General features: G+C 48.4%; 1 protein-coding gene across 3 annotated transcripts in view; it reads right to left on the bottom strand.

Annotated features, from left to right (window-relative positions):
• The window catches only part of LOC137562144 (receptor-type tyrosine-protein phosphatase kappa-like), a 374,827-nt gene that overhangs the window by 295,008 nt on the left and 65,893 nt on the right, over positions 1-13,926 (bottom strand). For all 3 annotated transcript variants that reach the window (XM_068273487.1, XM_068273479.1, XM_068273493.1), the window contains exons 5-6: positions 9,246-9,344; positions 7,881-7,943 (exon numbers count right to left, since the gene is read on the bottom strand). In XM_068273487.1, the coding sequence (XP_068129588.1) occupies positions 7,881-7,943; positions 9,246-9,344 (162 nt within the window). The remainder of the gene's footprint in view (positions 1-7,880; positions 7,944-9,245; positions 9,345-13,926) is intronic.

Here is a 13,926-nt window from a genome sequence, read left to right as displayed (position 1 = left end):
AGAGGCGGATACGTCGATCTGTGACGATGCCTCCGGCAGCACTGAAACAGCGTTCCGACATAACGCTGGCTGCCGGGCAAGCCAGCACCTCTATTGCGTACATTGCCAGTTCGTGCCAGGTGTCTAGCTTCGATACCCAATAGTTGAAGGGTGCAGATGGATTGTTCAACACAGCTACGCCATCTGACATGTAGTCCTTGACCATCTTCTCCAGGCGATCGGTGTTGGAGGTGGATCTGCACGCTTGCTGTTCTGTGTGCTGCTGCATGGGTGTCAGAAAATTTTCCCACTCCAAGGACACTGCCGATACCATTCCCTTTTGGGCACTAGCTGCGGCTTGTGTTGTTTGCTGCCCTCCTGGTCGTCCTGGGTTTGCGGAAGTCAGTCTGTCGGCGTACAACTGGCTAGAGGAGGGGGAGGATGTCAATCTCCTCTCTAAATTCTCCACAAGGGCCTGCTGGTATTCTTCCATTTTGACCTGTCTGACTCTTTTTTCAAGCAGTTTTGGAACATTGTGTTTGTACCGTGGATCCAGAAGGGTATAAACCCAGTAATTGGTGTTGTCCAGAATGCGCACAATGCATGGGTCGCGTTCAATGCAGTCTAGCATGAATTGAGCCATGTGTGCCAGAGTCCTGCCAGAATCCTCATCATCCTCTTGTGAGCGTTGTGATAGTTGTTGTGATGCATCATAGTCGTCACCTTCTTCCTGGTCTGCTTCTGCTGACCATTCGCGCTGAATTGTGGAAGTCCAACGTGCACCGCTCTGGCCCTCGTCAGTGGTGGCATGAAATTCCTGCTCCAACTCCAGCTGTTTCTCCTCCTCTTCTTCGTCATAGCTGCTGGGGCCAGCGTTTCCTGAGGCGGATGGCCTGATGTTGGTACCATCACGCTGATCGTTTTCTCCTTCAGATTCCCCCAGTTGCATCATGACAGCTGTTTCCTTGATTTTCAACATTGACCTCTTCAGTAAACACAGCAGTGGTATGGTAATGCTGACTGAAGAGTTGTCACTGCTCACAAGCAACGTGGACTGCTCAAAATTTTGGAGGACTTGGCAGAGGTCCAACATGTTGGCCCAATCGGATCCACAGAAGCTTGGCAGCTGTCCGGATGCGCCTCGGTACTGCGCCGTCATGTACTGGACCACTGCACTCTTCTGCTCGCAAAAGCGGGCTAGCATGTGCAGCGTAGAATTCCAGCGCGTAGGGACATCACACAGCAAGCGATGGTGGGGGAGATTGAAGTGCTCCTGCATCTTGGCGAGTGCCCCCGAAGCAGTACTGGAATTTCTACAATGTTTGGCCACTCGTCGCACCTTCAACAGAAGATCGGCCACGCCTGAGTATGTCCTCAGGAACCGCTGAACTACTAGGTTCATCACGTGCGCCAGGCAAGGGATGTGTGTCAGCTTAGCCAACCTTAAAGTGCGAATGAGATTACTCCCATTATTACACACAACCATGCCCGGTTTCAGGTCCAGCGGTGCCAGCCACAAATCCGTCTGTTCCTTTATTCCCCTCCAAATTTCCTCCCCTGTGTGCTGCTTATCCCCAAGGCAGATCAGCTTCAGCAACGCTTGCTGAGGCATGCCAACAGCTGTGCTGCACTGCTTCCACGATCCTACTGCTGCTGGGTTAGCGTTTCCAGATGAGGTACAGCTTTGAGATGCGTTGGAGGAGAAGGAGTCAGAGAGGTAGGTGCTGCTGTTGTTATCCAGTGGGAGGGACGGCGATGCAGCTGTTTGCGGCGTGGGCAACACCCGCGCCGTAGCAGGTGAGGAATCGCTGCCAGGCTCCACAAGGTTCACCCAGTGCGCGGTAAGGGAGATGTATCGACCCTGGCCGAACGCACTCGTCCAGGTGTCAGTGGTGAGGTGAACCTTGCAGGCAACGGCATTCTTCAAGCTTCGGGTTATTTTGCTGACCACGTGCTCATGCAACTCAGGCACTGCAGAGCGCGCAAAGTGGTAGCGGCTGGGAACCACGTAACGTGGGATGGCCACTGACATCATGCCCTTGAAGCTGTTTGTCTCCACCACTCGATATGGCAGCATTTCGCAGGCCAGAAGCTTGGCTATGCTGGCTGTTACTGCCACGGCCCGGGGGTCATTTGCTGGCAATTTCCTCTTGCGATCAAACATCTCCGAGACAGACGACTGAATCGTAGGGCTGCACACTGAAGGGCTGTTGGTTGTTGTGTTTGGTGAACACTGGGAGACCTCAAGAGCACTACTCCGGAAAGTGACAGTGTCAGCGTCTGATGTTTGTGAATGTTGTGAACCACGCAATGGCTGGGCTACTGCTGCTGCTGAGGCGGGTCTGGTGGTGAGTCTGGTGACCCCAAGGGAGGCAGTGTTGCTGGTACCCTGTCCTGCCGCGTTTGCCCACAGAGTGGGATGTTTGGATAGCATGTGGCGGCTCATGCTGGTGGTGGAGAGGTTGTTAATACTTTTCCCCCTGCTCAGGCGGGTCTTGCACACCTTGCAAATCGCCATAGTACCATCCTCAGTGCAGTCTTCAAAGAAAGCCCAGACTTTGGAGCACCTGCCTTGCTGGCGATTTCTGTTTGCGCCTCTTTTGCCTCTCACTTGAACTTCCACGCTTGTGGTGCCTGAAATTGCGCGCCGCCTACCTTGTGGCACAAGGCGAACTCGTGCAGCAGTGGGTTCTTTAACAGACTCATCTGTGCTGCTGCTACGACGGCGATGTTCTCGTTCACAAACAAAATCTGGGTCTATGTCCACATTGTCCATACCCTCCTCTTCCATCTCCTCAAACTCGTCATATGTCATTGTGGGGGGCCGCCGCCGTGGAGTAGAGCTCCCCAGAACAACCTCTGCGCAGCTCACTCCAACGTCGTCTTCCAGATCTTGTCGGCCGACCTCCTGCAATTGCAACCCCTCCTGCCCAACTTGCTCTGGGATTTGGGTTTCAAAGTCCTCGGACTCGCCTTGCATTTCAGTGCGCGGTGCATTTCCCACAGTTAATGGTTGTGAATCCGGGAACAACATTTCTGGCTGTTCCTCCATTGACCTTTCAAAGGTGGAAGTTTGTTGGGCTGGGAATAGCTCCTGCGAATACCCCATTGTGTCCTGAGGTAATTCATCGGACTGGTTATCTGGCAGTTGTGTGCGTGGTGTCGCTGCCGGTTGTGTCAGCTTTGTGCCCACTGGCTCCTTGTAACTGGCTGAGGACTCGGACCTCGTGCGTGATGTGCTGGTGCTGCTTAACCCACTGCTGGACGCTTGAGAGGTCATCCAAGTAATTATCTGGTCCTGTTCTTTTGGATTTGTGAGGGTTGTTGTCCTGGACAACATGGGCGGTATTGAGTGGGTTTTCTTGGGTGCTCCCCTGTGGCCTGTACGTGAACCGTCAGGGGAAACACCTCTTCCCTTGCCCCTCCCTCTTTCACCGGATTTCTTCCTCATTTCACTTATCCTTAAAGTACACGCTGACTGGCAGCAGTACAGTGGCAGTACAGAAATGCTATACAGTGGTGGGTGAGCGGTGTACAACGATTCACAGCAGCGACACAGAGCACAATGCTATACAGTGGCGGGTGAGCGGTGTACTACTGTTCCCAGCAGACACAGAGTGGCAGTAAACACAATGCTATATAGTGTGGCTGAGCAAGGTACACAGAGTGGCAGTAAACACAATGCTATATACGGTGGCTGAGCAAGGTACACAGAGTGGCAGTAAACACAATGCTATATAGTGTGGCTGAGCGAGCGGTGTAGTACTGTTCCCAGCAGACACAGAGTGGCAGTAAACACAATGCTATATAGTGTGGCTGAGCGAGGTACACAGAGTGGCAGTAAACACAATGCTATATAGTGTGGCTGAGCGAGCGGTGTACTACTATTCCCAGCAGACACAAAGTGGCAGTAAACACAATGCTATATAGTGTGGCTGAGCGAGGTACACAGAGTGGCAGTAAACACAATGCTATATAGTGTGGCTGAGCGAGCGGTGTACTACTATTCCCAGCAGACACAGAGTGGCAGTAAACACAATGCTATATAGTGTGGCTGAGCGAAGTACACAGAGTGGCAGTAAACAGAATGCTATATAGTGTGGCTGAGCGAGTGGTGTACTACTATTCCCAGCAGACACAGAGTGGCAGTAAACAGAATGCTATATAGTGTGGCTGAGCGAGGTACACAGAGTGGCAGTAAACACAATGCTATATAGTGTGGCTGAGCGAGCGGTGTACTACTATTCCCAGCAGACACAGAGTGGCAGTAAACACAATGCTATATAGTGTGGCTGAGCGAGGTACACAGAGTAGCAGTAAACACAATGCTATATAGTGTGGCTGAGCGAGCGGTGTACTACTGTTCCCAGCAGCGACACAATGACTGGGGGGACCCTGGCTAGCGTGGCTGGAGCGCGAACTACCCTGCCTGCCTACCCAAAGCTAAACCCACAGACAAATGGCGGATATATGACGTGGTTCGGGTATTTATTTACCCGAACCACGTGACAGTTCGGCCAATCAGAGCGCGTTCGGGTCCGAACCACGTGACCCGTTCGGCCAATCACAGCGCTAGCCGAACGTTCGGGGAACGTTCGGCCATGCGCTCTTAGTTCGGCCATGTGGCCGAACGGTTTGGCCGAACTCGAACATCACCCGAACAGGGTGATGTTCTGCAGAACCCGAACAGTGGCGAACACTGTTCGCCCAACACTAGCCAAGATCCAAAGAAATTCAGGAACAAATGAGAACAAAAGTACTGTAATTGAGATCTATCAGTCTGGTAAAGGTTATAAAGCCATTTCTAAAGCTTTGGGACTCCAGCGAACCACAGTGAGAGCCATTATCCACAAATGGCAAAAACATGGAACAGTGATGAACCTTCCCAGGAGTGGCCGGCCGACCAAAATTACCCGAAGAGCTCAGAGAAAACTCATCCGAGAGGCCACAAAAGACCCCAGGACAACATCTAATGAACTGCAGGCTTTACTTTCCTCAATTAAGGTCAGTGTTCACGACTCCACCATAAGAAAGAGACTGGGCAAAAATGGCGTGCATGGCAGATATTCAAGGTGCAAACCACTTTTAAGCAAAAAGAACATTAAGGCTTGTCTCAATTTTGCTAAAAAACATCTCAATGATTGCCAAGACTTTTGGGAAAATACCTTGTGGACCGACGAGACAAAAGTTGAACTTTTTGAAAGGTGCGTGCCCCGTTACATCTGGCGTAGAAGTAACACAGCATTTCAGCAAAAGAACATCATACCAACAGTAAAATATGGTGGTGGTAGTGTGATGGTCTGGGGTTGTTTTGCTGCTTCGGGACCTGGAAGGCTTGCTGTGATAGATGGAACCATGAATTCTACTGTCTACCCAAAAATCCTGAAGGAGAATGTCCTGCCATCTGTTCGTCAACTCAAGCTGAAGCGATCTTGGGTGCTGCAGCAGGACAATGACCCAAAACACACCAGCAAATCCACCTCTGAATGGCTGAAGAAAAACAAAATGAAGACTTTGGAGTGGCCTAGTCAAAGTCCTGACCTGAATTCTATTGAGATGTTGTGGCATGACCTTGAAAAGGCGGTTCATGCTAGAAAACCCTCAAATAAAGCTGAATTACAACAATTCTGCAAAGATGAATGGGCCAAAATTCCTCCAGAGCGGTGTAAAAGACTCGTTGCAAGTTATCGCAAACGCTTGATTGCAGTTATTGCTGCTAAGGGTGGCCCAACCAGTTATTAGGTTCAGGGGGGCAATTTCTTTTTCACACAGGGCCATGTAGGTTTTGAGTTTTTTTTCTCACTAAATAATAAAAACCATCATTTAAAACTGCATTTTGTGTTCAATTATGTTATCTTTGACTAATAGTTAACGGTTTTTGATGAGCAGAAACATTTAAGTGTGACAAACATGCAAAAGAATAAGAAATCAGGAAGGGGGCAAATAGTTTTTCACACCACGGTATATGATGCTGGTTGTGTGGTAATTACCTGCACTGCTTCCTCCGGAAGTGACACAGGGCAGGTACTCAGAAGATGGACACACCAGGGAATGGTGAGTATAGAGTATACATGTATATGATGCTGGTTGTGTGGTAATTACCTGCACTGCTTCCTCCGGAAGTGACACAGGGCAGGTACTCAGAAGATGGACACACCAGGGAATGATGAGTATAGAGTATACATGTATATGATGCTGGTTGTGTGGTAATTACCTGCACTGCTTCCTCCGGAAGTGACACAGGGCAGGTACTCAGAAGATGGACACACCAGGGAATGGTGAGTATAGAGTATACATGTATATGATGGTGGTTGTGTGGTAATTACCTGCACTGCTTCCTCCGGAAGTGACACAGGGCAGAGTACTCAGAAGATGGACACACCAGGGAATGGTGATGAGTATAGAGTATACATGTATATGATGCTGGTTGTGTGGTAATTACCTGCACTGCTTCCTCCGGAAGTTACACAGGGCAGGTACTCAGAAGATGGACACACCGGGGAATGGTGAGTATAGAGTATACATGTATATGATGCTGGTTGTGTGGTAATTACCTGCACTGCTTCCTTCGGAAGTGACACAGGGAGGGTACTCAGAAGATGGACACACTGGGGAATGGTGAGTATAGAGTATACATGTATATGATGCTGGTTGTGTGGTAATTACCTGCACTGCTTCCTCCGGAAATGACACAGGGCAGGTACTCAGAAGATGGACACACCAGGGAATGGTGATGAGTATAGAGTATACATGTATATGATGCTGGTTGTGTGGTAATTACCTGCACTGCTTCCTTCGGAAGTGACACAGGGAGGGTACTCAGAAGATGGACACACCGGGGAATGGTGAGTATAGGGTATACATGTATATGATGCTGGTTGTGTGGTAATTACCTGCACTGCTTCCTCCGGAAGTGACACAGGGCAGGTACTCAGAAGATGGACACACCGGGGAATGGTGAGTATAGAGTATACATGTATATGATGCTGGTTGTGTGGTAATTACCTGCACTGCTTCCTCCGGAAGTGACACAGGGCAGGTACTCAGAAGATGGACACACCGGGGAATGGTGAGTATAGAGTATACATGTATATGATGCTGGTTGTGTGGTAATTACCTGCACTGCTTCCTTCGGAAGTGACACAGGGCAGGTATTCAGAAGATGGACACACCGGGGAATGGTGAGTATAGAGTATACATGTATATGATGCTGGTTGTGTGGTAATTACCTGCACTGCTTCCTCCGGAAGTGACACAGGGCGGGTACTCAGAAGATGGACACACCGGGGAATGGTGAGTATAGAGTATACATGTATATGATGCTGGTTGTGTGGTAATTACCTGCACTGCTTCCTCCGGAAGTGACACAGGGCAGGTACTCAGAAGATGGACACACCGGGGAATGGTGAGTATAGAGTATACATGTATATGATGCTGGTTGTGTGGTAATTACCTGCACTGCTTCCTCCGGAAGTGACACAGGGCATGTACTCAGAAGATGGACACACCAGGGAATGGTGAGTATAGAGAATACATGTATATGATGCTGGTTGTGTGGTAATTACCTGCACTGCTTCCTCCGGAAGTGACACAGGGCGGGTACTCAGAAGATGGACACACCGGGGAATGGTGAGTATAGAGTATACATGTATATGATGCTGGTTGTGTGGTAATTACCTGCACTGCTTCCTCCGGAAGTGACACAGGGCGGGTACTCAGAGGATGGACACACCGGGGAATGGTGAGTATAGAGTATACATGTATATGATGCTGGTTGTGTGGTAATTACCTGCACTGCTTCCTCCGGAAGTGACACAGGGCGGGTACTCAGAAGATGGACACACCGGGGAATGGTGAGTATAGAGTATACATGTATATGATGCTGGTTGTGTGGTAATTACCTGCACTGCTTCCTCCGGAAGTGACGTCTCCTGTGCCAGGTCTTGCTATTGTGGAGAGCATTCCTGGGAAACACAAGCAGATCATACAGTGATTGGTTTCTTGTTTTCTTATTGGCTGGTCCTGATCATGTGATTATGCCTCTTTTTTGCCTCTACTGAAGGCCATGACCAGCCAATGAAAGAGGTGCAACCAATCACATGATAACGAGATTCTCCATGACTTCTTGCATGAAAATTCTCCTCAATGCAGAAACTACATCCATTAATGAGATTAACAAAAATGCAACACCAATAATGAATTCAATAAAACTGCTGGGGGGATGTGCATGGAGGGGTGAAGAGCAGGTCCTGCCCCCCATCATGGCCGCTCCCCCCACCACCACCATGGTGATACCCCGCCCCCTTACTGCCACCACACACACACACAACCACCACCACTATGGTGATACCCCGCCCCCTTACTGCCACCACACACACAACCACCATCACCATGGTGATACCCCGCCCCCTTACTGCCACCACACACACAACCGCCACCACCATGGTGATACCCCGCCCCCTTACTGCCACCACACACACTCACAACCACCACCACCATGCTGATACTTCATGCTCAAATAAGAGGGGCATTAGGGTCACTTATTAACCTGGATTCCATAGACCAGGAAATCAATGCAGGATTAACGTGGTCATTTTGGGTGCATTTGATCATTTTCAGTCTGGAATCTGCTGTTCCACCAAAAACCAACTGATATCGTCTAATCGATTTTAATATTCTAATTGAGTGAAAATGCCACCAGGTGGGTTGTAAATTTTCAGTGTAATTGCCTTCAATTGATTGTACAGACAAATCTGTTCAAAACACTCAGCTCTCTGGGATAGCTTTATTAAAACGATTATTTATAATCATTCGAAGAAACATCCTAATTATTGTATAGCCAACTGAACAGCACACTGGATCTCGTTGGGTAGGTGAGGAGAGAACTATAAAGTATCAGATATATGCACATGCCTCAAGTGGTTACATATAAGTCACTACATACTGGAACTCTGGAACTGGTTGGTTGGTTGGTTGGTTGGTTGGTTGGTGGAGAGGGGAGGTGAGTATAATAACGGATCAGATAAATGCACACGCCTCAAGTGGTTACATATTAGTCACTACATACTGGAACTGGTTGGTTGGTTGGTGGAGAGGGGAGGTGAGTATAATAACGGATCAGATAAATGCACACGCCTCAAGTGGTTACATATTAGTCCCTACATACTGGAACTGGTTGGTTGGTTGGTTGGTTGGTGGAGGGGGGAGGTGAGTATAATAACGGATCAGATAAATGCACACGCCTCAGGTGGTTACATAACAGTTACCTGGTGGTGCCATGTTGGTAGCGGTGCTGTTGGTAGCGGTGCTGTCTGCAGTGTCGGGCATTGTGACATCTCTGGTCGTCCTGTCGCTGGGAGGAGAACCTGGGAGACACCAGGAGACATCAGTTATTAGTAGAGGGGGCATCATTACTGAACTGATTGGGAGAAAAACAATTTACTCCAAAGCTGGCCATACACTGGCAGATAGTCACCAGATTCAACCATCAGACAGATCGAAATCTGATCAGAGAGGGATCTGCCACACGTAGAGATGGCCCGAACGGTTTGCATGCAAATTTATTCGCGCGAACATCAGTGGTTCCCGTTCGCGATCGAACACGAACTTTATGCGAGTTCAACCCGCCCCCTATACTACATCATTGGGCTAAACTTTGACCCTCTACATCACAGTCAGCAGACACATGGCAGCCAATCAGGCTAACTCCCTCCTGGAGCCCCTCCCCCCCCTTTATAAAAGGCAGCTGCATGGGCCATGATCTAACTCTGTGTTCTGCATAGTTAGTGAGAGAAGGGAGAGAGGTTGCTGCAGAGATTAGGGAAAGCTTAGTTAGGCTGTTGTTAGGCTTGTTAGCTTACTCCTTTCTGATACTTATTGCTAATAGCACCCCACAACAGCTCTTTTGAGAGCTAATGTTGTTCTTGTGATCTGTTGTTTTTTTTTGTTTTGTGTGGCCCACTGACACTTGCATATACAGCCCTGTCAGTCGCAGCTGGACCTTGCTAATCGCTATACTGTGCCAGGCCCAACACATTCAGTGCCTACCTTTTCACTGCACCTGTGTGTGACAGCTGCACATTTGTAATACCAGTCCGACCGTGCAGACCTGTTCATGTTCACTGCACCTGCGTGACAGCATGCAGTGTTATATACCAGTCACTGCATAACTGTTCACTGCACATGTGTGTGACAGCTGCACATTTGTAATACCCATCCTTGCATACCTGTTCATGTTCACTGAACCTGCGTGACAGCATGCAGTGTTATATACCTGTTACTGCATAACTGTTCACTGCACCTGTGTGTGTGAGAGCTGCACATTTGTAATACCAGTCCGTGCATACCTGTTCATGTTCACTGCACCCGCGTGACAGCATGCAATGTTATATACCAGTCGCTACATACCTGTTCACTGCACCTGTGTGTTTGACAGCTGCACATTTGTAATGCCAGTACATGCATACCTGATCACTGCACCTGTATGACAGCTGCACATTGTGTTGTAATACCAGTCACTGCATACCTTTCACTGCACCAGTGTGACTGCACATTGTATTAGTCAAGTCAGTGCATACCTTTCACTTCATCCCCCCCAATATGGACAAAACAGGCAGAGGCAGAGCCAGAGGCAGGCCACCCAGCAGGTCTGTTCGAGGTCCTGCTGTCGGGATTTTGTGCGGCCCTCGACCAAAGTACAGTGTTCAGAAGGAGGCACGTGCCATCAACCCCCAATAATGTTCACTATTTAACACAGAACACCTCATCTTCCTCAGCTTCCGCACGGAAGCGTGACATATCTTCCTCCTCCTGCTCTGATTCTGGCACCCCACTTAACACTTCATCAGCAGCCATCACCAAAATGCCATCATCCCAGGGCTCAGTGGTGTGGACATTTTTTTGTGTGTCTGCCTCAGATGAGAGCAATGCCATCTGTACCCTCAGCCAACGTAAATTAAGCCATGGAAAGACCAAGACCCACATAGGAACAACTACATTACAAAGGCACATGATTACAAAGCACAAACTGCACTGGGATGACCACCTGAGGAAAAGCAGCACACAAAAGCAAAGCCACACACCGCAGTGTAAGATACCATCACGCAATTATGTCTCAAAAAAGGCGATACCCAAACTGTACCGTAATGTTGAAAGGCAAGTGGTGTCATCTCTGGCACACAGCGTTGTGTCAAGGGTCTATCTCAGGCATGTCCAAAGTCCGGCCCGCGGGCCATTCGCGGCCCGCCGGGCAGTTAGATGTGGCCCTTTGGACAGCCATCACTGTTTTAGGCAATGCGGCCCGTCCGCCGCTATTCTGGCCGCATCATGGGCCGCATTCTGGCCGCATCATTGACCGCATTCTGGCCGCATCATTGGCCGCGTTCTGGCCGCATCATGGGCCGCATCAGCGTGGTGTGGGGCGTGGCGGTGTGACGCGGCTGAGCTGAGTGGAGGGGCGGGTGACGGCGGCGAGGGTATACACACCCCCTTCTCACAGAGCACAGCTGGAGGGGCGGGCACAGGGGCAGGCACAGGCGAGGGTTACAGACAGAGAAGTCACAGAGGCGTGTGATGTCATATGCCGGCGCCTGTGACACAGTGGACGGACTGCCAGCACTGAGAGCCTCAAGGAGCCTCAAAGGTCAAAGGAAAGGAGAAAGGAGGGGGTCAGGAGTACTGCAGAGTGAGGTGAGCTGAGACAGGAGCCAGAGAGACAGCCAGTTGAACAGAAGACTGTGAGACAGCAATTTAATGTGCTTGGATATCGGGAGCTGGACAGGGGTAGGCCTAGTTGTGAAAGCAAGTAATACTTAAACCTGCCAAGTTCAAACAACACTGCATCCTTTACCCTCCCCCTTCTGTCCAATTTAAAAAATGGCTACTACAAGTAAGAAAAGGAAAGTTGACAGTGAGGGCCGCCGTTTCCAGGAAAGGTGGAAAGTGGATTTTTTTTTCACAGAAATAAGGAATAACTGTGTTTGTCTGATATGTCAAGAGACTGTGGCCGTTTATAAAGAATTTAATATCAAAAGACACTACCAGACAAAGCATAGCAGCACATATGACAAACTAACAGGGCGTGACCGCAGCGAAAAGTTAAAGCAACTTGAAGCAGTTTTAACGTCACAACAGCGATTTTTCACAAGAGCCCGTGAGTCAAATGAAAATGCCACAAGGGCAAGCTATGATGTGGCATTGTTAATTGCTAAAAATAGCAAGTCTTTTACTGAGGGTGATTTTATTAAAGAGTGCGTTATGAAAATGGTTGAAAATATCTGTCCTGAGAAAAAACAAGAGTTTGCCAACATATGCCTGGCTCGTAACACTGTAGCACGCAGAATTGAAGACATATCATCAGATATTAAGAGACAGTTGATGTCCAAAAGAGAGGTTTTTGACTTCTTTTCAATAGCCTGTGATGAAAGCACAGACCTATCTGACACAGCTCAGTTGCTGATTTTTTTTAAGGGGGGTGGACGCTGAAATAAATGTGACTGAAGAGCTACTTGACCTCCAGACAAACTAGAGGAAAAGATTTATTTGTTGCTGTTAGTTCTGCAATAGACGACATGAAACTGCCCTGGAACAAAGTTTCTGGGATTATTACTGATGGGGCACCTGCTATGGCTGGTGAACGAAGTGGCTTATCAACCCTAATCTGTAACAAGGTTATTGAAGAAGGAGGTGAAGCTATTAAACTCCATTGTATCATTCATCAACAAGTTCTCTGTGCTAAATATCTCAAATATGATCATGTTATGAAACCGGTTGTAAAGACTATTAATTTTATTCGCGCTAAAGCTCTGTACCACCGTCAGTTCAAACAGTTTCTAATGGACATCCATGCTGAATATGAAGATGTTTTATATCACAACGATGTTAGATGGCTCAATCGAGGGTCTGCACTGCAGCGTTTTAACTCTCTCAGAAAGGAAATAAAAGAATTCTTGGAAACAAAGGGACAACCGATGCGAGAACTATCTGATCCTATTTGGCTGGCTGATTTGGGGCTTCTAGTTGACATAACAAGTCATCTGAATGTACTAAACACGAGTCTTCAGGGAAAAGATGCAGCGGTGAACCAGCTTTATTCACACCTCAAGGCATTTGGAAGGAAGCTGCAACTTTTCCAAAGGCATTTGTCACAAACACAGGCCAATACCATACATTTCCCAGCATTGCAGGAAATAATGAACAGTTTTTCACAGGACAATATCAGTGTGCAAATGAACAGGTATGCAGCAGACATCGCATCTCTGGCTGAAGAGTTTAAACGGCGCTTTCAAGATTTTGCAGCTATTGAAAAGGAGATCAGCCTTTTCTCCTCTCCATTCTCTGTCGACCCAGATGATGCTCCAGAACAGCTGCAGCTTGAGCTCATTGAGCTGCAATGTGACAGCGAGTTACGCAGTCATTACCAACAACTCTCTCTTGTGAACTTTTACCGCCAACTGGATAAGGGCAGGTTTCAGGAGATTCGAACACAGGCTAAGAAAATGCTGAGCTTGTTTGGCTCAACATATTTGTGTGAGAAGACATTCTCTGCCATGAACTTCAACAAGAATCGTGTGAGGACAAGACTACGTGACTCTCATCTGCGTGACATTTTGCGCATCAAAACCACTGCCTTTCTACCGGACCAAGCCTGTTTGCTGGAGCACAGATCTCAGTTTCACCCTTCCCATTAGTGCAGGTAAGTTTTTTTTTAAATTTATTTCAAATACATTTTGAAAACTCAGCTTTTATGCAAAATAATTCATTTGCATTTACCGTATATACTCGAGTATAAGCCGACTTTTTCACCCCCAAAAAATTGCCTATAAGTGGGGGTGTCGGCCTATACTCGAGTCACCTCTCCTGAGTACCCCCGCCATGTGAGGAATGGAAGCAGCTCCGGAGCTTCAGAGAGCCTTGCCGGCATGCGTATAGAGCGAGTGTCCCCTTCAT

This window comes from Hyperolius riggenbachi, chromosome 1 (assembly GCF_040937935.1).
Source record: "Hyperolius riggenbachi isolate aHypRig1 chromosome 1, aHypRig1.pri, whole genome shotgun sequence".
Lineage (NCBI taxonomy): Eukaryota > Metazoa > Chordata > Amphibia > Anura > Hyperoliidae > Hyperolius > Hyperolius riggenbachi.
This window is presented reverse-complemented; position numbering and strand designations above follow the sequence as displayed.